This window comes from Nomascus leucogenys, unplaced genomic scaffold, assembly GCF_006542625.1.
Source record: "Nomascus leucogenys isolate Asia unplaced genomic scaffold, Asia_NLE_v1 Super-Scaffold_258, whole genome shotgun sequence".
Taxonomy (NCBI): Eukaryota; Metazoa; Chordata; class Mammalia; order Primates; family Hylobatidae; genus Nomascus; species Nomascus leucogenys.
The window spans coordinates 1,369,401-1,391,913 of NW_022095769.1; the positions used below are offsets into that span (position 1 = coordinate 1,369,401).

At 46.1% G+C, this 22,513-nt stretch overlaps 1 protein-coding gene across 1 annotated transcript in view; it reads right to left on the reverse strand.

Moving 5' to 3' along the window:
• Positions 1-242: 242 nt before the first annotated feature.
• The window catches only part of LOC115833557 (protein unc-45 homolog B-like), a 60,805-nt gene continuing 38,534 nt past the window's right edge, over positions 243-22,513 (reverse strand). Inside the window, exons 3-5 of the mRNA XM_030807953.1 lie at positions 6,632-6,749; positions 3,720-3,875; positions 243-503 (exon numbers count right to left, since the gene is read on the reverse strand). Coding sequence (XP_030663813.1) covers positions 243-503; positions 3,720-3,875; positions 6,632-6,703 — 489 coding nt within the window. The 5' untranslated portion in view covers positions 6,704-6,749. The remainder of the gene's footprint in view (positions 504-3,719; positions 3,876-6,631; positions 6,750-22,513) is intronic.

Sequence of the window (22,513 nt, forward strand, 5' to 3'; positions counted from 1 at the left end):
TTCTGGGAATTTCTGAAACACGACGAATGTAAGGAGACAGGAAGCAAGAGAGAGAGTGAAACATCCAAACTCTGTCAGGACAAAGGAGAAGATTCACAACTCAGAGAACAGTCAAGTTTTTCCTTTATATTGAGACTTCATTGTCACTGCTATGATCCCTAGGTGACCTGACACTCCAGGAGAACCCAAGCCAGGACTCTGCACAGTGCAGGACCTCTCCCAGCAACCCTGAGGGTCCCCGTCTAAGACACTGGTTTAATGAAGCCGTAATCCATGCACTTGATGAGACATTCTCGGGCTGTCTGAACCACTTCTGCCTTCTTCTCATCTGGCTCCTGTTTGCCCACCACAGTCAGGATCTCCAGCAGCTCACTCTCCACCAGCTTCTTGGCCAGCTCAGCATCGGCTGCCAGTAGGTTGTAGGCGATGACCAGGCCCCGGTGTTGGACAGACAGCTGGTCATGCAGGCAAAGCCGCTGGAGGATCTCCAACCACTGGGTTGTCTGGAGGCAGGGAAAAAGGTAAGGAAGGTCCTAGGTTTGAGTGTGTCCCCAGAGTTCATGTGCTGGAAATGTGGTCCCTGGTGTGGCAATGTTGGGAAGTGGGGCCTTTAAGAGGTAATTAGGTCATTGGTCATTAAGAGGAATTAATGCTGCTGGCCAGGAATGTGTTAATTCTTGCAGCAGTGAGTTCTTGCTCTCAAGGGACTAGACTAGTAACCATGAGAGACACTCATGGCCCCAATTACCACCTCTTGTGTTTTATCCTTTTCACATACACACACTTTCCCTTCTGCATCTAAATCATGCTATGACACAGCACAAGACCTTCACCAAAAGCAAATCAGATGATGCTGTCTGATCTTGGACTTCCTAGCCTCCTGAGCTGTCAGCCAAAATGAACCTCTTTTCTTTTACCTAGTCTCAGGTATTCTGTTATAGCAACAGAAAATGAACTAAAACAAAAGGACTAAAGGAATCAGCATAACTTAGCTATGGTCACGCATCTGGAAATAGTAGAGGATTCATTTTCCCACATCCATTTATTTCTTAAGCAGCTTAAGAAGCAAAGGGCCAGACCCACTACAAGCCTAAGAAGAACAGAGATGCAGAGTGTTCAAAAGGAGGATTCTCACCCTGGGCACATGGGCAATGCCTGCTTCTGCCAAACCGGGTGCCCTTTGAGACATCAGCTCCAGGCATGCAGACATGCTCTCCCCCAGCCCTGACTTTAACTGGAATCAATACAAGAGTCTTAAATGTATCCTGACTTCCATTCTTCCTCCATTCCCAGCTGTGAAGCAACCCAACTTCTATTCTTGGGAAGGTAGGACTCTAGACTCCTCTGATCATCCCAGGAGACAGAGATAATGCTGATAATAGAACCAGGAGGCTTGACTCCTGTATCATTCAACAGACACACTTGGCGCAGCAGAGTAAAATGGTCATCAGCATGGGGATTTGGAGTCAGAGAGGCCAGTGTTCAGGTCCCAGCTCAGCCACTTACCAACTACATGGCCTCAGCTAAGTTATTTAACCTCTGTAAGCCTCAGGGTCATCTTCTACACCTACCTCTAACATTGTGGTGATTTAATGAGATGATACATGGAAAGAGCTTAGCATGGGGGCTGGAGCACAGAGTAAGTGCTCAACAAGTAGAAGTGGATGCAGGGCAAGTACGTGATGATTTAAGACACCAACCCAGGCCGGGTGCAGTGGCTCATGCCTGTAATCCCAGCACTTTGGGAGGCCAAGGCAGGCGGAGCATGAGGTCAGAAGTTTGAGACCAGCCTGGCCAACATGGGGAAACCCCCCTCTACTAAAAATACAAAAATTAGCCAGGCGTGGTGCACGCCTGTAATCCCAACTACTAGGAAGGCTGAGGCAGGAGAATCGCTTGAATCCAGGAGGTGGAAGTTGCAGTGAGCCAAGATTGTACCACTGCACTCCAGCCTGGGCAAAAGATCAAGACTCTGTCTCAAAAAATAAATAAATAAAAATAAATTTAAAAAAACACCAATGCAAAGGTTTTCCCTTGGGCTTCTTTGTACCTGTTACCCTCACCTGGCATTTGTCAGCAGGGCTCACTTTCCACAAGCACATGGGGAGACAGACACAGGGGGAAGAAAAGGCAAATTCTTGGCTTTTGAGCATCAAACCCAACTTTTGTAAACTCTGCACTGAATGTCCTATCCCAAGGAAAGAACATGAAAGCTCAGCTAGCTGTGGCATGGTTCTATGCTGGAAAGTTTCTATGCTGAAGTGTAACTGATAATGGGTCCAGGGCCCATCGCTCCCTGGGATGAGTCACCAAGGGTCAAAGGAAGCAGTGATAGAAACTCAACAAGGATGGGATTCCAGGGCAGGAAGCATAGCCCAGGGCATAACCCAGATAACATGAGACTGTAGAGATGTCCAGCATCCAACATGGCCATGCGGTGGCAAAAAAGATGAGTCTGAGCAGCTTCACAGAGTCCCCAGGAAGCCCCGTGTCAGAAAAAAAATGCAGCCAAGATGTCCGAGCCCCGCAAGGAAGAATGACGAAGTGGCCAGGAGTAGGTTGGCAATCCTGAAGGGTTCCAATCCCTTCCCAACTAACAGGCTGTGTGGCCTTGGGCTAGTTGCTTTTCTGCACCTCAGTTTCCTCATTTGTAAAATAGGGATGATGATAATAATAATATCCACCTCACAGGGTGTTTGGGAGAATTAAATGACTTAATAAATGTAAACACTTAGGGCAACACCTGGCAGTAAGTGCAAGGAGTCACAGAGGGTCCTGTGAGGACCTGCAACAAGAGTTATGTGACCAGTGACACCAGCAGAGGCTGCTCTGGGGCAGTGGTTTCAAAGTGTGGTCCCCAAGCTGTTAGCATCCCACCCCCAATCTACTAAATCAGAACATGTGGGGAAACTGTTTTAACAAGTCGCCCAGGTGATTCTTACACACATTACAGTTTTGAGAAACTTGCCTTAGGGAAAGAAGCTGAAGTCCAAAGACCATGCAGGATGAGCTACATTCAGCAGATACACCCTTGCCATATGCCAGGACAACACAACCCCTCTTGGAACTTAGAGAACACATCTGCTGACACACACACACCTTACACTGACTATCTAAAAGAGCCTGCCTTTAAACCAGACATGAACACCTTTGAATTGAGATGTCCACATTTTTCACCATGGGGAGAGATGAGTGCCCACAAACTCCTCAGTTTGGTGAAATAAGGAAAGTTTCATTGTGCACTCCCTCATTTGTGACTATACAGATATCATTTCCATTACACCTGCTGCAATGGCCACAGTCTCCTAGGAGCTGGTCATTGTGTCCACCTAAGAGAATCTGCAGCTTTTTTGCCAAACCGTAAGCTCCTTATGGCATCCCAGCCACATCCGTGCTTCTCTCGGGAAGCTCTGGAGCTTCATGGCAGTGGTTAGCATTGCTGTTGTTCTTAAGCAATGAGGTATATGCACCACTAAAGGCAATGGGTGAAACTCCAATGGGAGGGTTTGAGCTAGCACACTTGGGAAGACCAAATAATGAACGTAAGGCACTGAAGGGAATAGACCTTCCTCTCCTTAGGCAGTAGGAACAGATGCCTGGGGGCTGTGAGGGGTTTCTTTAGGAGCTGGCCTCCCCAGAGGATCATCCAGTGTGGTCTGTGGGTGGAGAGATTCCCTGGAGCCCACCCAGCCCTTCCTATCCCCAGGGCCAGCTCTTACCACTTGAGTCATCTTGAGGCACAGTTTCTCGTGTGCTGCTGTCAGCATGGCCAGAGCCCCTGCAGCCACATTCTGCACCTTATCATCATCCTCCCCAGAGAGCAGCACCGCCAGCTTCAGCCAGTCATTCCCATCAGCCAAGAACCTTTCCTGTACCTGTGGGAGGCAGGAACATGGCTCAGAGAAAACTGTCCCCAATCTGCCCAGCCTGAAGAGGGTAAGATACATCTGAAGTTCTCTGACCCAAGATCTCTTAGAGTTTCCCTTTGAGCAGCTCACTCATGCTACCTTCCCCAAGAAGCCTTCCCTGACTGGTTGAATGAAGGGGCTACAAATTCTTCCAAGTAAAGAAAATAAGGAATTCCCCACCTAGTGTGCTTCACCACCTCTGTTTGCATTCAGCCTCCACACGAGGGGAAGGAGGCATGCACAGACTCCTGCAGGGTAGATGGCGCCTGAGGAATTGTATTTCCCATCCCTTTGGGGAACTTTGGAAGGTTTCTCCCATAATGGATGGGCCTTCAGGGTCTTCCATAAAATGATTTTGCAGGGACGGGGGCAGAAGCAGGAAACAATTAGGTGGTTTGCTTGGTATTAGAAAGCTACAGTGTCGTCTACACCAGGTGAGATGAGGCTTCCCAAGGATCTGAAAACCAGGAGAAGAGCATCCAGGGGACCAGTGCCCTGACATGTCTCAGAGAGGTATTAACCCCTCACAGCATCTCATCCTCACCCCTCTGCACTACTGTAAAATCTAGGTGGTCAAGTCTCAGAGCATTCTAATGGGCCAGGTTTCCTAGAAGTGGAACTCCAAAAGGGGAACAAGATCACAGCTTCCCAGGTGTGACCCTCTACCTGCACCTCCCTGAAGCTGGAGCAGTGGTCATGGGAGGTGTGAGCATGGCAGAGATCACCATATATCAGAGGGGTCAGCATGGCCCCCTCTCATGGGACACAACTGCCCTTACATGGACTACATTCCCCCATTTCTCACATCCCAATGTGGTGATGGCCTAGTTCTCAAAGATGGAACATGAGCAGAAATGATGTGTGTCACTTTCAGGCACCTCTCCCTCAGTCTGTCTTCCCATTCACCATCAGAATGGAATCCACTTCCAGTGTGGCAGAGGAGAAGACAGTTCTTGATGATCAAAGAAGACTGGATCCCTGAATCAGCTTGAAAGTGAGCCACCCGGCCAGGCGCAGTGGCTCACACCTGTAATCCCAGCACTTTGGGAGGCCAAGGCGAGCAGACCACGAGGTCAGGAGATCAAGACCATCCTGGCTAACATGGTGAAACCCCATCTCTACTAAAAATACAAAAAATTAGCCGGGGATGGTGGCACGCACCTGTAGTCCCAGTTACTCTGGAGGCTGAGGCAGGACAATCGCTTGAACCCAGGAGGCGGAGGTTGCATGAGCTGAGATCACACCACCGCACTCCAGCCTGGGTGACAGAGCCAGACTCTGTCTCAGACAAAAAAAAAAAAAAAAAAAAAAAATAGTGAGCCACCGAATCCAAATAGGACTTTGACATGGTGAGCAAGAAATGAACTTCTATCCTATTGGGACCACTGAACATTTTGACTTGGGTTGTTGCAGCAGCCAGTGCTCCCATAGGAAAGGTTGCCTCCCTCCTTCCATTACCTCTCTCAACCACTCAACCTCCCCGCCCATCTCCTTGGACACACTCTCTGCCTCCCCCATGGCTGCCAGGCCCCCAGCCCAGCCTTAGGCCAGCTCCCTGGTAGACCCTGGTAGCTTCATTCCCCCTGACTTTAATATGTTTTTTTTTTTTTTTTTTTTTGAGATGCAGTCTTGCTTTGTCACCCAGGCTGGAGTGCAGTGGCACGATCTCGGCTCACTGTAACCTCTGCCTCCCAAGTTCAAGCGATTCTCATGTCTCAGGCTCCCAAGTGGCTGGGACTACAAGCACCCACCACCATGCCTGGCTAATGTTTGTACTTTTGGTAGAGACGGGGTTTCGCCATATTGGCCAGGCTGGTCTCGAATTCCTGACTTCAAGTGACCCACCCACCTCAGCCTCCCAAAGTGTTGGGATTGCAGGCATAAGCCACCACACCCGGCCTTTAATAGGCTTTAATGGGTTAGGTTTTCCCCTATAACAGTGAGAAGATCTAAGGTTCAGGCGTTGAGGGTAAACAGACTGGGTCTCACGCAGCCCCTATGTGGGGGCCCAGGAGGGCCATTCGGCTTGGCCCTCATGTTAATGAAGGGCCTGAAATTTAGACCCTGCTGTTATCTCTGATAAGATTATACCTACAGGCACAGCAGTACTCTGACAGGATGGGAAGAAGAAGACATTCACCAGATGGGTATCACTTGTCCCATGACTGGACCATGAGGCCTATAGCATGTTCTGAATTCATTTTATTTTTATAAACCCTATAATTATTCTGTGATGAGTACAGTTACATTGCATTACAATTTCTAAGGGAACAGTGGTAGTTCATTAAATGCTGACATGTAAGACATCCTAAAATGGTTGATATTTGGCGTTTCTTCATTTTTTTATACATGTGGAGCTTCAATAAATGCAAGTGGTCTAGCCTTCCTTGACCTCGGAGAGGCCCTGGTCTCATATCCTGCTTTGTTTTGAGGTTATTTAAGCCTAAGTAACTTAGGGAAATGGTGTCTTCCACCTCATCTAGCCCAGGCTTTGGATTCAAAGCCCCAGCTTTGTATTTTTTCCTTTATGCGTATCTTTCTCTCAGGGCCCCTACAGGGAGGGGGGCTGTAATCTAGGAAAGATTTAGGGATTCCTGGATTTTCTGTCCAAAATGCTACCTTAATGCCATCATAACAGCTCCCGATCTCACCCCAGGCCCTGACCCTGGCCTGCCTCTCGTGCCTTGATTAAGCCTGGGTCTCCATCCTGACCCCTGCCTCACCTCCTTGTGGAGCACCATGTTGCAAATGCACTCGGTGCCCGCCTGCTGCAGTTGATCATGAGTCTCAAACATGTAGTTCTCGATGTCTGGCAAGGCCCTCTCCTTAAAGATCTTCTGCCTAGGGTAGGAGGGTGGAGGAAGAAAGACCCTTGAGTCTTCTGCAGTGACCATGGAGGTTTTCTGGCCACCCAGGGACCATTCTTCCATTCTGGTGCTCTCCTTCCCACATCCTCAGTCAGCATGGTTTATGTGGCATCAAACTGCCCCCAGCTCTAGGAGCGGCACCATGGGCCTAAACTAAATGACATAGCATGGCATCCTGGCCACAGCAGTGGGTTCTGGATATCACCCAACTGGAGAGCCTCTGTATTATTGCAGTAAAGAAATTCTCTCTCTCTCTCTCTCATCCTGGATGTAGATCCAAGAAGATGTGAAGGCCAGAGCTGCCCTTATAACCATGAGAGAGCAGAAAAGCCCATTGAGAATTAAAGCAATACAGAAAGGAGAGGAGAAACAGAGAGAACAGGAACCTAAGGCAGCTTTGTAAGCCCTGCATCAAGCCACACCTGAATCTTGTTGCCCTAGACTTTTTACCTACATGAGCCAATAAATTTCCTTTATGCTTAGGCCTATTATAGTTAAGTTTTCTGCTACTGGCAACCAAAAGAAGCCCAACCCAGTACATGCTGACATATTCCTGCTTCCACAGAGGAATACATTTTATCCCACTATCCGCCTGGATATCTTTTTTTTTTTTTTTTAACACTTTAAGTTCTAGGGTACATGTGCACAACGTGCAGGTGTGTTACATAGGTATACATGTGCGTGCCATGTTGGCTTGCTGCACCCATCAACTCCTCATTTACATTAGGGTATTTCTCCTAATGTTATCCCTCCCCCAGCTCCCCACCACTGACATGCCCTGGTGTGTGATGTTCCCCGCCCTGTGTCCATGTGTTCTCATTGTTCAACTCCCACATATGAGTGAGAACATGCAGTGTTTGGTTTTCTGTCCTTGTGATAGTTTGCTCAGAATGATGGTTTCCAGCTTCATCTATGTCCCTGCAAAGGACATGAACTCATCCTTTTTTATGGCTGCATAGTATTCCACGGTGCATATGTGTCACATTTTTTTTTTTTTTTTTTTTTTTTTGAGATGGAGTCTCGCTGTGTCGCCCAGGCTGGAGTGCAGTGGCGCAATCTCGGCTCACTGCAAGCTCCGCCTCCCAGGTTCACGCCATTCTCCTGCCTCAGCCTCTCCTAGTAGCTAGGACTACAGGCGCCCGCCACCACGCTTGGCTAATTTTTTGTATTTTTAGTAGAGACGGGGTTTCACCGTGGTCTCGATCTCCTGACCTCGTGATCCACCCGCCTCGGCCTCCCAAAGTGCTGGGATTACAAGCGTGAGCCACCGCGCCCGGCCAATTTTTCTTATTTTTTGTACAGATGCAGGGTGGTGGTGGGCGGGGTGGGGGGGTCTTGCTATGTCGCCCAGGCTGATCTTGAACTTCTGGCCTCCAGTGATTCTCCTTCCTCAGAGTCCCAAAATGCTGGGAATATAGACATGAACCACCATGCCTAGCCCAGAAGAGAGATTTTTTAAAGGAGCACTGACTGCTCTGTTAATTATGAATTCTAGCAGACCAAGGACAGAAGCAGTGATGATGGTGGTAGTGGGGATGACAGGATATTATAAATTCTAGAATTTTTTTTTTTTTTTTTAGACAGAGTTTTAGACAGAGTCTCACTCAGCCACGCAGGCTGGAGTGCAGTGGTGAGATCTTGGTTCACTGCAACCTCCACCTCCTGGGTTCAAGCGATTCTCCTGCCTTAGCCTCTGGAGTAGCTGAGATTACAGGCACGTGCCACCACATCCAGCTAACTTTTGTATTTTTAGTAGAGATAGGGTTTCACCAGTTGGCCAGGCTGTCTCAAACTCCTGACCTCATCCACCTACCTCGGCCTCCCAAAGTGCTGGGATTATAGGTGTGAGCCACCGCAACCAGCCCTAGAAATCTTTTGAAGGTTGAGCCAACAAGCTTTGCTCAGGTGGAGTATGAGAAAGAGTGGAGTGGTGGGTTTTATAACGAATGTGGTAATAAATCAAATTGTACAGATGATCTTGCTATGAAAAACCAGTGTCCCACCCCTCCACTCTCCACACACAGTCCCACTCCCCACAACCAACTTCTTTTTTAAAGGTTTCTGGTATTGATTACCTCCACAGCTCAAGATAAAATGTTTGTGGTTAACTTAGCAGCCATTCTCAACTCTCTTCTCACTTGCCACATCTTACTGTAAAGTTAAGAAGACTAGACCTCATCCTCCCAGCCTCCCTTGCAACAATGGTGGTCATGTACTCTGTTCTGGACAGTGACATATAAAAATAAATCTGCAAACCTCATTCCTTTAAGAAAAAAAAAAATAGCAGAATACAAAACCCTAAGCAAAAAATTCTTGTAAAAAAACGAGGCCAGGCGTGGTGGCTCACACCTGTAATCCCAGCACTTTGGGAGGCCGAGGCGGGTGGATCACGAGGTTAGGAGATCGAGACCATCCTGGCTAACACAGTGAAACCCCATCTCTACTAAAAATACAAAAAATTAGCCAGGCATGGTGGCTGGTGCCTGGTGCCTGCAGTCCCAGCTACTCAGGAGGCTGAGGCAGGAGAATGGTGTGAACCTGGGAGGCGGAGCTTGCAGTGAGCCGAGATTGCACCACTGCACTCCAGCCTGGGCAACAGAGCCAGATTCTGTCTCAAAAAAAAAAAAAAATCGAGATGGCCCGGCACGATGGCTCACGCCTGTAATCACAGCACTTTGGGAGGCCGAGGCAGGTGGATCATGAGGTCAGGAGATCGAGACCATCCTGGCTAACAAGGTGAAACCCCATTTCTACTAAAAATACAAAAACAAAATAGCCAGGCGTGGTGGCGGGCACCTGTAGTCCCAGCTACTCGGGAGGCTGAGGCAGGAGAATGGCGTGAACCCGGGAGGCGGAGCTTGCAGTGAGCCGAGATTGTGCCACTGCACTCCAGCCTGGGGGACAAGCGAGACGCTGTCTCAAAAACAAACAAAAAAAACTATCGAGATGTTTTTGGTTTCTTCTTATTTTTTTTGAGGCAGATTTGACTCTGTTGTCCAAGCTGGAATGCAATGACACGATCTCGGCTCACTGCAAGCTCCGCCTCCTCGGTTCAAGCAATTCTCCTGCCTCAGCCTCCCAAGCAGCTGGGATTACAGGCATGTGCCACCATGCTTGGCTAATTTTTTGTATTTTTAGTAGAGACAGGGTTTCACTATGTTGGCCAGGCTGGTCTTGAACTCCTGACCTCGTGATCTGCCCGCTTTGGGCTCCTAAAGTGCTGAGATTACAGGCATGAGCCACCATTCCCGGGCCCCTCTCTTTCCAGAAACTGAAGAAATCCCTCTTCATGCTGAAAGAGCTTGCCAGCAAATTCAGGTAAAGCTTTTTCTCTCCTCCTACACCTCCTAGCCCTTCCCTGTGTACCCAAAGTCTGGGTTCAGGGGATGGAACTGGGTGTGCATATGGGGTCTTCTCAGAGATGGCCAGGCACAGAGGGACCCTGGGTCGGAGGTTTGCCCTCACAGTGTGTCACAGGTCAAGCCACTGAAAGCAAGTCTCTCTTACAGGTCTGCAGGCCAAGCGTGGGGTGGTCATGGGAGTTGGTGACAAGGCTGGGGGGTCAGAGGGGACCAGAAGGGGGTCCAGCTCCATGCTCCAGCTGGAGAGGGAGAGTCTGGGCCTGGCCTCCATGCTGTTGTTGCTGGGTGCTGGGTGCCAGGTGCTGCTTGCATGGGACATGTGTCTCTGTGTATGTCCTCGGGCACGTATGCCACGTCTGGCCTCGGCTCCAGTGAGTACCCTTAGTTTTGAGCCTTTGCTCATGACCTCACCCAGTTGTCCCACCTGGTGTCTTCTCAGCTCACCCTGACGTGGGAAGAGGATGAGCTCAGTGGGCAGGAGGACGCCTTCTGCAGCTGGGCCGTGCAAATTTTCAAGGTCGGTTCCCAGCCAGATCTGCCCCACAGCAGGGACATAACAGGGGATGGGCGGGCAAATGTTGTACAGGCCTGAGGGAATGGAAGGTGCCCCTGGGCCGTACGTGAGTCTGCACTTCTCTTCCTTCTTCTGCTCTGTCTAGATGCACTACAATTTGCAGACGAATTCCTTCGAGATACTCCCATAGACTGAGGCCATGTGTGTTGTCTGCACTCTCCAGCTCCATTACGTTCCTGGATCAAGTAGAATTTGACCAATTTAAGGAGTAGACAGTACAGGGGGAACAGAAAGGAGAGAAAGAAAGGGAAATTCTTTGCAATCTTCTCAGACACCATGGACACCAGGAACAATTTCATCATGCCACATCATTTGTAGGCAATCGCCAATTGATTGGGATATGGAACAACTGGAACTCTCATTCATAGCACACTGGAGTGTAAAATAACCCAATTTAGAAAAACAGGCAGGGTGTGGTGGCTCACACCTGTAATCCCAGCACTTTGGGAGGCTGAGGTGGGAGGATCAGTTGAGTCCAGGAGCCTTGAGACCAGCCTGGGCAAGATAGGAAGACCTTGTCTCTAAATATAATTTAAAAAACAAATGAGCTGGTTGTGATGGTGCACACCTGTGGTCCCACCTCCGTGGAAGGCTGAGGTGGGAGGCTCACTTGACCCCAGGAGGCCAAGGCTGGAGTGAAGTGTCATCATGTCACTGCACTCCAGCCTGGGCAATAGAGCAAGACTCTGTCTCAAAAAATTAAAAAATAAAAAGAAAGAAAAACTGCTTGGTGAGTTGTAATACAGTCAAATATCTATGTCTATGTTCTGGCTTCTCTACTAAAAAATTACCCACTAGAAAGGAAAATATATTTGTCTGTTTTTAACAGCTTTACTCATTGTAGCCCCAGGCTGGAAACAATGCAAATGGTCACCAACAGGAGAAAGGAGAAATGAATTGTGGTTTTCATACAAAAGAGAGGCCCTCAGCAATAATAAGGAGCTAGGCCACAGGAAACATCAATGGGCCTCGCAATTGAGCAGAAGCCAGATCCAAAGAGACACATGCTGTGAGAATTCCATTCAAGTTGAACAACAAGCCAGAATGGCATCGCCCTTGGGGATCACTGGCTGGCAGGGGCACAAAGGAGTCTTCAAGAGGCTGGAAATGTTCTGGATCTGTTTCTGGGTGGTGATCACCCAGGTGTTTACCTCCATTAAAAACAGGCTGAGGCTGGGCGCAGCGGCTGACACCTGTAATTCAGCACTTTGGTAGGCTGAGGCAGGATGACTGCTTGAGCCCAGGAGTTTGAGACCAGCCTGGGCAGCATAGCAAGACCTCATCTCTACTAAAAAATCAAAAAAATTAGTGGGGCATGGTAGTGCATGCCTGTAGTCCAAGCTACAGGGAGGCTGAGGCAGGAAGACTGCTTCAGCCTTGGAGGTTGAGGCCACAGTGAGCTATGATCGCACCACTGCACTCCAGGTTCGGTGACAGAGCAAGACCCCATCTCCAAACAAAACAAAACAAAACAAAACTCAAACGGAAAACCAGGATCTACATTTTACTCTACCTAGACAACATCTCCATAAAATACTGCTAAAAGAAAAAATCTCCCAGAGCCCAAGGAGACACAGGCACAGTTCAAGAGTTCCAGCAAATCAGCACCTTAGCATCACCTTGAGCCTTGGAGGTTAGTCAGGTAAGCAGCCGCACTAGTGAGTCCAGCCCATAAAGGAGGGCCCTCTGCTCCAAGCCTTGCCTGGAGGGGCCCCGGTCATTCCAACTATCCATCAAAAGTTCAATGGCTAAACAATGTGTGCCAAATACATAAAATATGCCGAGCACGGTGGCTCACACCTGTAATCCCAGCACTTTGGGAGGCCGAGATGGGCGGATCACAAGGTCAGATCAAGACCATCCTGGCTAACACCGTGAAACCCCGCCTCTACTAAAAATACAAAAAAAATTAGCCCGGCGTGGTGGCGGGCGCCCGTGGTCCCAGCTACTGGGGAGGCTGAGGCAGGAGAATGGTGTGAACCTGGGAGGCAGAGCTTGTAGTGAACCGAGGTCCTGCCACTGCACTCCAGCCTGGGCGACAGAGTGAAAAGGAAGCGAACTGGGTATGTGCCTTTAGAGGTGTTGTACGTTTTCAGCATTACAAATGAATACGGATGACTAGCAATAGTTACTTTGGTCGACAGATTTTTGGTATATTAACTAGTTTTGGATCTCTTCCACTAAAGGGATTGCTTGTTGAACGTTGTTAAAAATGTAAGTACTGAAGGCAAACTGCCTGGGTTTAATTTTGTTCTGTCCCTTGCACCCTGCCTGGCTTCAAATCCTAGCTCTGCTTATTAAGTTCTTTTAAGGGGATGATCTTTGAGCAAATGTCTTAGCTTCTGTTTTCCCAAGTAAATGGACACAATAGTTGCTACCTTATGAAAGATTCATGTAATTGACCAGCATTTACCAAGTAGCATCAGTGTTCAGTTTCAGTCATTGGTGATCTGCAGTTGGACTGTGAGGGAGTGTTGGGGTGGGGGGTGGTGTGTGTGTGTAGCACTTAATTGCATGCAAGAAGGAAAAGATACTTTTGATAACGGAGAGGCAGCTTTTCTCTGCTTTTGTGTCAAAAGGGAAGAAGGGAGTTTGGAGAGGGAAACGAATTCTGTTCAATATTAAGCTTTCTTCCTCAAAATCAGAGGTACATAGAATGTGTAATAATTTACAGAATTTCTAGACTGAAACGATCTGATTTTTTAAAATTATTTTTATTTTTTCAGGTTAAGACTGAGCTAAAGTTAATCTGTGATGACGTTCTGGATGTACTGGACAAACACCTCATTCCAGCAGCTACCACTGGCAAGTCCAAGGTTTTCTACTATGAAATGTAGGTTCTATACTAACAATTAACAAGTGTACTTCAATAATTTTAAACACTCTCAGGAATAAATGGCTTTGTTTCTTTTTTTTTTAGACATTTCATATTATTTTCCTTATTAAATATAACCAAAACTCCCACAGAAATTGAGGAGCCTCTAAATATCAACAAAATTGTCACTTGATAGACTAGAATTAAACACGCAAATGGTTCCAAGAAATGGCACAAGTGTATTAATCATAAAATAAAATTTCTACATGAAACATTCAGCCAGCACTGTAAAATGTGTGGCCGTTTGGGGGAGGGGAATGAGATAGGTCCCATGAAAGCAAAAGAATATAAATAAGTAAAGCAAAAGCTAATGCATTTTTATAATAGCCTGACCATCTTTTTATTCCAACATTAACTATCCTTCTAACATTAAACAATTATTTTTAAATAAAAGTTGGAAACCTACATAGAAGAAAGTCATGATTCTAAAAAGGCCAACTTTTAATCTTACATTTTCCTTTCTAGTATAGAACCTACATTTCATAATAGAAAACCTTGGACTTGCCAGTGGTAGCTGCTGGAATGAGATGTTTGTCCAATGCATCCAGAACGTCACCACAGATTAACTTTAGCTCAGTCTCAACCTGAAAAAATAAAAATACATTTTAAAAAATCAGATTGTTTCAGTCTAGAAATTCTGTAAGTTATTACACATTCTATCTACATCTGGTTTTGTGGAAGAGAGCTTAGTATTACAGGGAATTCGTTTCCCTCTCCAAACTCCCTTCTTCCCTTTTGACACAAAAGCAGAGAAAAGCTGCCTCTCAACTATCAAAAGTATCTTTTCCTTCCTGCATGCAATTAAGTGCTAGACACACACCATCCCCCACCCCAGCATCGCCTCACAATCCAACTGCAGAATCACCAATGACTAAAACTAAACACTGATGCTACTTGGTAAATGCTGGTCAATTACACGAATCTTTCACAAGGTAGCAACTATTGTGTCCATTTACTTGGGAAAACAGAAGCTAAGACATTTGCTCAAAGATCATCCCCTTAAAAGAACTTAATAAGCAGAGCTAGGATTTGAAGCCAGGCAGGGTGCAAGGGACAACAAAATTCAAACCCAGGCAGTTTGCCTTCGGTACTTAACATTCCTAACAACTTTCAACAGACAATCCGTTTAGTGGAAGAGATCAAAAACTAGTTAAGATACCAAAAATCTATGGACCAAAAAAACTATTGCCACTCATCTCTATTCATTTATAATGCTGAAAATGTACAGCACCTCTAAACGCACATACCCAGCTTGCTTCCTATTTTTTTTCTTTTTCTTTTTTTGAGACGGAGTTTTGCTTTGTCCCTCAGGCTGGAGTGCAATGGTGCAATCTCAGCTCACTGCAACCTCCGCCTCCTGGGTTGAAGCGATTCTCCTGCCTCAGCCTCCCGAGTAGCTGGGATTACAGGCACCTGCCACCATGCCTTTTTAATTTTTTATATTTTTAGTAGAGACAGGGTTTCACTATGTTGACCAAGCTGGTCTCGAACTCTTGACCTTGTGATCTGCCTCCTCAGCCTCCCAAACTGCTGGGATTACAGGTGTGAGTCACTGTGCCTCGCCTTTTTTTTTTTTTTTTTTTTTTGAGACATGATCTTGCTCTGTCACCCAGGCTGGATTGCAGTGGCACAATCATGGTTTACTGCAGCCTGGACCTCCAGGGCTCAAACAATTCCCCCACCTCAGCCTCCCAAGTAACTGGGACCACACATGTGCACAATCACACCTGGCTAATTTTTTAATTATTTGTAGGGACGAGGTCTTGTTATGTTGCCCAGCCTGGTCTTGAAATCCTGGGCTCAAGAGACCCTCCTATCATGGCCTCCCAAAGTGCTGGCATTACATTACAGGCGTGAGCCACCATGCTTGGCTGTAGCTTATGTTTTTAAAATCCAGTTTGTCAATCTTTGTCCTTTTTTTCTTTTTTTTTTTTTGAGATGGAGTATTGCTCTGTCACCCAGGGTGGAGTGCAGTGGTATGATCTCGGCTCACTGTAACCTCCGCCTAGTGGGTTCAAACGATTCTCCTGCCTCAGCTCCCAGAGTAGCTGTTACAGGCACCCACCACCGTGCCTGGCTAAATTTGTGTGTGTGTGTGTTTTTCGTAGACGGCTTTTCACCATGTAGGCCAGAGGGGTCTCGAACACTGAACCTCAAGTGATCTGCTGTCCTCTGGGATTACGGTCATGAACCACTGCACCTGACCAATTTCTGTATTTTATTTGCTGTTTTTAGGTATTTGGGTCATTTAATTAGTTACAGATGTTGTCAAGAGTCTCTTTTTTTTTTTTTTTTTGAGACGAAGTCTTATTCTTGCCCAGGCTGGAGTGCAGTGGCTCAATCTTGGCCTACTGCAACCTCTGCCTCCTGGGTTCAAGCAGTTCTTGTGCCTCAGTCTCCCAAGTAGCTGGGATTACAGGCATGTGCCACCATGCCCAGCTAATTTTTATATTTTTAGTAGAGATGGGGTTTCACCATGTTGGCCAGGCTGGTCTTGAACTCCCGGCCTTAGGTGATTCACCCACCTTGGCCTCCCAAAGTGCTAGAATTAAGGCCTGAGCCACCGTGCCTCGTCTTAGTTTTAGTTTTTTGATTGTTCTTTTTCCTGCTTTCTTTTGGGTTACTTGAACATTTTTGGAATTCTATTTTTCTTGTATTTTTTTTTCTACCCCAATTCACTATGCCAAAACCATTTTTCTTTATTGTATTTTATATGTGTTTATTTTAGTTCGTTGATATGGTTTGGATATTTGTTCTGCTGAATTTTGTTTTTTCTTCTTCTTTGAGACGAAGTTTTGCGCTTGTTGCCCAGGCTGAAGTGCAATGGCGTGATCTTGGCTCACCGCAACCTCCACCTCCCAGGTTCAAGCGATTCTCCTGCCTCAGCCTCCTAAGTAGCTGGGATTACAGGCAGGCGCCACCACGCCCGGCTAATTTTTTATTTTTAGTAGGGACAGAGTTTGTCCGTGTTGGTCGAGCTGTTCTTGAGCTCCAGACCTGAGGTGATCCACGCACCTCGGCCTCCCAAAGTGATGGGATTACAGGCGTGAGTCACCGTTCCCGGCCTAAAAATTTTTGGGTGGAGGCCAAGGTGGGTTAGTCACCTGGGGTCAGTGGTTCGAAACCAGCCTGGCCAACATGGCGAAACCCCCATCTCTACTAAAAATACAAAAAGCCAGGCGGCCGGGCACAGTGGCTCACGCCTGTAATCCTAGCACTTTGGGAGGCCGAAGCGGGTGGATCGCGAGGTCAGGAGATCGAGACCAGCCTGGCTAACACAGCGAAACCCCGTCTCTACTAAAAATAAAAAAAATTAAAAAAATAAAAAATTAGCCGGGCGTAGTGGCGGGCGCCTGTAGTTCCAGCTACTCGGGAGGCTGAGGCAGGAGAATGGCGTGAACTTGGGAGGCGGAGCTTGCAGTGAGCCGAGATTGCGCCACTGCACTCCAGCCTGGGCGACAGAGCGAGACTCCATCTCAAAAAAAAAAAAAAAAAAAAAAAAAATTAGCCAGGCATGATGGCGGCACCTGTAATCTCAGCTACTCAGGAGGCTGAGGCAAGAGAATCACTTGAACTTGGGAGGCGGAGCTTGCGGTGAGCTGAGATCATGCCAGTGCACTCCAGCTTGGGCAACAGAGCGAGACTCCCTCTCAAAAAACAAACAAAAAAATTTTTTTTCAGTTAATTCTGATGTATCTGTGAGATACTAGAATTAAGATATCTCGATGTTTGCATTTGTTTATTGCCTTTTTCCATTCAATTTGAAATTTTCCCAATTCTTGGTATCTTTTTGGTATCACAAATAACTTTTGATTGAAACCTGGGTATTTTTGTATTGTCATGAGACTATGCAGCTTACTTAAACAACTGTTTTTCTTTGTTTTTGGTTTTTTTTTTTTTTTTGAGACGGATTCTCCCTCTGTCGCCCAGGCTGGGGTGCAATGGCACTATCTCGGCTCACTGCAAGCTCCGCCTCCTGGGTTCATGCCATTCTCCTGCCTCAGCCTCCCGAGTAGCTGGGACTACAGGCGCCCGCCACCATGCCCAGCTAGTTTTTTCATTTTTAGTAGAGACGGGGTTTCACTGTGTTAGCCAGGATGGTCTCAGTCTCCTGACCTTGTGATCCGCCCATCTCAGTCTCACAAAGTGCTGGGATTACAGGTGTGAGCCACCGCACCCGGCCTGGTAAACAGCTCTTTTAACTAGTGTTCTCTTACACTTATCTAACAGGGGTAGAGTGTCGGTGCCACCTTATGAAGCCAGGTGTAGGGGATGAAGTTCAGGTTCTCTACCTTGTCTATGTTGACATTTGGGGCAAACTCCCTTTTAGTTCTTTGCAGAGTTGGGAGTTGTGGCTCCCCACCTGATCTCCGTGGTGGATGTGGCCTAATTTGTTACTGTGTGTAGGTGAAAATTCTCTCTACTGGGTCTTCTCTGCTACCACTCCAGTAGGGACAGGGAGGGATGCCTTATTACTGGCAGATGGTGGTGGAAGTCCAGGCTTCCCCACTTTTCTCCACTGACACAGTGGGGAGTGGACGCTCATTAACTAGCCAGTTGGAATGAAAGTTCCACTCCCCTGCTTAATTTGCTGTGACACGACCTGGTGGGAATCTTGGATTGTTTTCATTACAGTCTCATGAGGGTGGATATCTAGGTTCCCCATGTGATCATTGCGGGTATGGGTGGGACTAGTTTTTCTGCAGTGTTATGCTGGATTAGAGCAGTTCCTTTTGAAAAGTTTTCTTACTGGTTAACATACCACTTTACTGGTAATTTGGTCTGGAGAGAGAAGGCTTTTGTTGGGGCTTCTTTTGTTTTTTTTTGGAGACAGTCTTTATCACTCAGTCTGGAGTGCAGTGGCGCGATCTCTGCTCACTGCAATCTCCGCCTCCCGAGTTCAAGCGATTCTCGTGCCTCAGCCTCTGGAGTAGCTGGGATTATAGGCGCCGGCCAACATGCCCAGCTAATTTTTATTTTTAGTAGAGATGGGGTTTTGCCATGATGACCAGGCTGGTCTCCAACTCCTGACCTCTGGTGATCCACCTGCCTCGGCCTCCCAACGTGCTGGGATTATAGGCGTGAGCCACCGGGCCTGGCCCTGTTGGGGATTCTTTTTTTTGGTCTGTGCCCATCGGTGTTCTGATGTACTCACTTCTTCCATTCCAGGAGTAGGATACTTTAGCCAAAAAGAAGAATATCCAGGGAATTTGCTGCTATATTGTGCCTTGTGTCCTGTGATCCTGAGCTAATTTGCCTTCTCTCCACCTTTCAGAGAATATTCGTTTTATTCATAATGTTCACATTTTAAATTTGTACTTAGTGGTAGGAACACGGAAAAGTATGTCCATTCCACCCTCCTAGAAGTGTAAGTCTAACCTTTGATTTCATTGAGTGTGCCCTATTTTTCTGTTTTCTATTTCATTGACTTCTGCTCAATCTTGCTTTTGCTCTTCTAGTTTCTTAAGGAACAAGGTGAAGTCACTGATTTGTTTCTTTTCTAATATAGTCATGTAATTGTATAAATTTCTCTTTCAATTACTGCTTTAACTGTCTTAAAATATTTGATATATATGTCCTTTTTTTTACCCCTTGGTTATTATTTTATTTTTTATTTTATTATTTTATATTTTGAGACAGAGTCTCGCTCTGTCGCCCAGGCTGGAGTGCAGCGGCCTGATCTTGGCTCACTGCAACTTCCGCCTCCCAGGTTCAAGCAATTCTCTGCCTCAGCCTCCTGAGTAGCTGTGGTTACAGGCACCTGCTACCATGCACGGCCAATTTTTATATTTTTAGTAGAGACGGTGTTTCACCATCTTGGCCAGACTGGTCTTGAACTCCTGACCTTGTGATCCACCTGCCTCGACCTCCCAAAGTGCTGGAATTACAGGTGTGAGCCACCGCTCCTGGCCCCCATTGGTTATTTTAAAAGTATGTTTTGATTTCAAATATTGGGATTGCCTATTGATTTTTTCTGTCACTGATTTCTAATTAATATCACAGTGGTAAGAAAAAATTCATGGTAAGACTTGAAACCTTTTAAATTTACCAAGAGTTGTTTTTTTGGCCCAAATATGGTATATCTTGGTGAATGTTCCAAATGCACTTGAACAGAATGTGTATTCTGGTAGTTTGTGTAGAGCGTTCTATAGTTAGTTAGGTCAGTTTGGTTAATGGTGTTAAAGTTTCTGTATCCTTACTGATTTTCTGTTTGCTGGTCCTGTTATTATTATCATTCGTTTCTTTTGAACATGATGTCGCTCTGTCACCTAGGCTGGAGTGCAGTGGCATGCCCAATCATAGCTCATTGAACCTCCACCTCCTGGGCTCAAGTGATCCTCCCACCTCAGCCTCCCCAGTAGCTGGGTCTACAGGCATATGCTACCACACCCAGGTATTTTATTTATTTTTTTGAGATGGAATCTCTCTCTTGTCGCCCAGGCTGGAGTGCCGTGGGGTGATCTCGGCTCACTGCAACCTCCATCTCCTGGGTTCAAGCGATTCTCCTACCTAAGCCTCCCGAGTAGCTAGGATTACTGTTATGTGCCACCACGCCTGGCTAATTTTTGTATTTTTAGTAGAGACAGGGTTTCACCATGTTGGCTGGGCTGGACTTCAATTGCTGACCTCAGGTGATCTGCCTGCCTCTGGCTCCCAAAGTGCTGGGATTACAGGTGTGAGCCACCACGCCCGGCCCACCCAGTTAATTTTTAAAAATCTTTTTGTAGAGACAGGGTCTCCCTGTGTTGCTCAGGTTGGTCTTGAACTCCTGTGCTCAAGCAGTCCTGTCTCAGCCTCCCAAAGTACAGGGATAACAAGTGTCATTCACCACGCCTGGCCTGGTTCTATTACATAGAGAGGTTTACTGAAATTTTAAAATATAATTGTGGATTCTTTCATTTCTTCTTACAGTTCTCTCATTTTTGCTTTATTTATTTTGAAGCCCTGTTATTAATAGGTAAATAAATGTTTAGGATTTTTGTGTGTTCTTGATGAATTAAACCCTTAATGTATATAAAATGATGCTTTTTCCTGATAAAATTTTTATTTTCATCTACTTTACATGATAGTATTGTAACGATTTCAACTTTCTTTTGATTTTGTAGTGTGTAATAAGACCTTTTACTTTGGCTGCACTGGAATTTTAATTTCTGATTGTAATTATTTTGGTTATGGTTTACCCTGTATTTTGGAGATGGGCTTTTACTCTGTCGCCTGGGCTGGAGTGCAGTGGCACAATCATGGCTCACTATGGCCTCAACCTCCTCCTGCCTCAGCCTTCCCGAGTAGCTGGAAGGACCACACGTGTGTGCCACTACCCATGGCTAATTTGGGGTTTTTTTGTTTTTGTTTTTGTTTTTTGAGATGGAATTTTGCTCTTGTTGCCCAGGCTGGAGTCAATGGCACGATCTCGGCTCACCGCAATGTCTGCCTCCTGGGTTCAAGCAATTCTCCTGCCTCAGTCTCCCAAGTAGCTGTGATTACAGGCATGAGTCACCATGCCCGGCTAATTTTGTATTGTTAGTAGAGATGGGGTTTTTCCATGTTGGTCAGGCTGGTCTCGAACTCCCGACCTCAGGTGACCTGCCCACCTCGGCCTCCCAAAGTGCTGGGATTACAGGCGTGAGCCACCGTGCCAGGCCATTTTTCTTGTGTGTGTGTGTGTGTGTGTGTGTGTGTGTATTTAGAGATGGGTTCTGCAATGTTGCCCACACTGGTCTCGAACTCCTGGCCTCAAGTGATTTTCCCACTTTGGCCGCCCAATGTGCTGGGATTACAGGCATGAGCCACTGCACTCAGCCACTTTTCTTCATGTTTCTAACGACTTCATTAAAAGAGTGCCTTGTTATATTTCCATCAAATATGTGAAAGTTGTTGGCTATGATTTCTAAAGATTTTTTTCTATATTATCTCCTGTTTTGTGGCTCTGGTTACAAATATGTTTGGCCTCTTGAAGTTATTTCAATTATCACGTATTACATTTTTCAGTGTTTTTTTTTCTGTGTTTCATTTAGGTTAGTAATTTTGGTTTCATGTGTTGCAAATTTCAAAGTGTGTTTTTCATCTTAGACTTTGTAATTTTCATCTTTAGAAGTTCAAATTTTAAAAATAATTCATATTTTTATTTAATATGTTTGTTTCTTCTAGCCTTCTGATCATATGAAATATCATCATAATTGTTTTAAAGGACTTGTCAACTAATTCTATTTTGTTTCATTTCAAAATTGTTTTTTGTTTCATTATGGGGTATAATTTCCTGCTTCTATGTAAGTCTTATAAATTTGGATTGACTTTTGAGCCTGTGAATTTTATCTTGTTGTCTAGTTTCTCTAGTTTTGTTTGCCTTTTAAAAATATTTGTGGACTTTGTTCTGTGGCATTATTAAGTTGCTTGAAGACAGTTTCTTTCTGTTGCATCTTTTATGTTTTCTTTGACTGGACCAGGGCTGTGTTTAGGGTTAATTTTTTCCTACTTCTAAAGCCTTTTCTTAGTATTCCAGTGTCATATCTCCAATGTGAATATAAATTATATCACTTCATTTCCTTTTGGACTTTTGGGGATGGGTACTATACACATCCTTAAGTCAGTTCTGGATGCTATTACATCTAATTGTTTTGGTGATTTCTCACCTTGCCCTTGGATAGCTCCTTTACATTGCAAGTGCTGATTGGTCATTCAACCAAAAGTTCTACGGTGAGCCTTTGTAGATCTCTTCATTTCTCTCTCTCTCCAGCTCTCTACTCAGTGCTGGTCTCGCTTGTGAGCTCTAGGCACCTTGGCCTCCTTGGACTTCCAGCTCCATTTCCTTAACTTGGGGAGATGACAGGCTCTGCCTGGGTCCCTCCTCCCTGTTCCACGACGTGTGGCTCTTTTGTTTTCTGTCTTCCAGGGATCACTGTCTTTTGTTACTTATCCAATATCTTCAG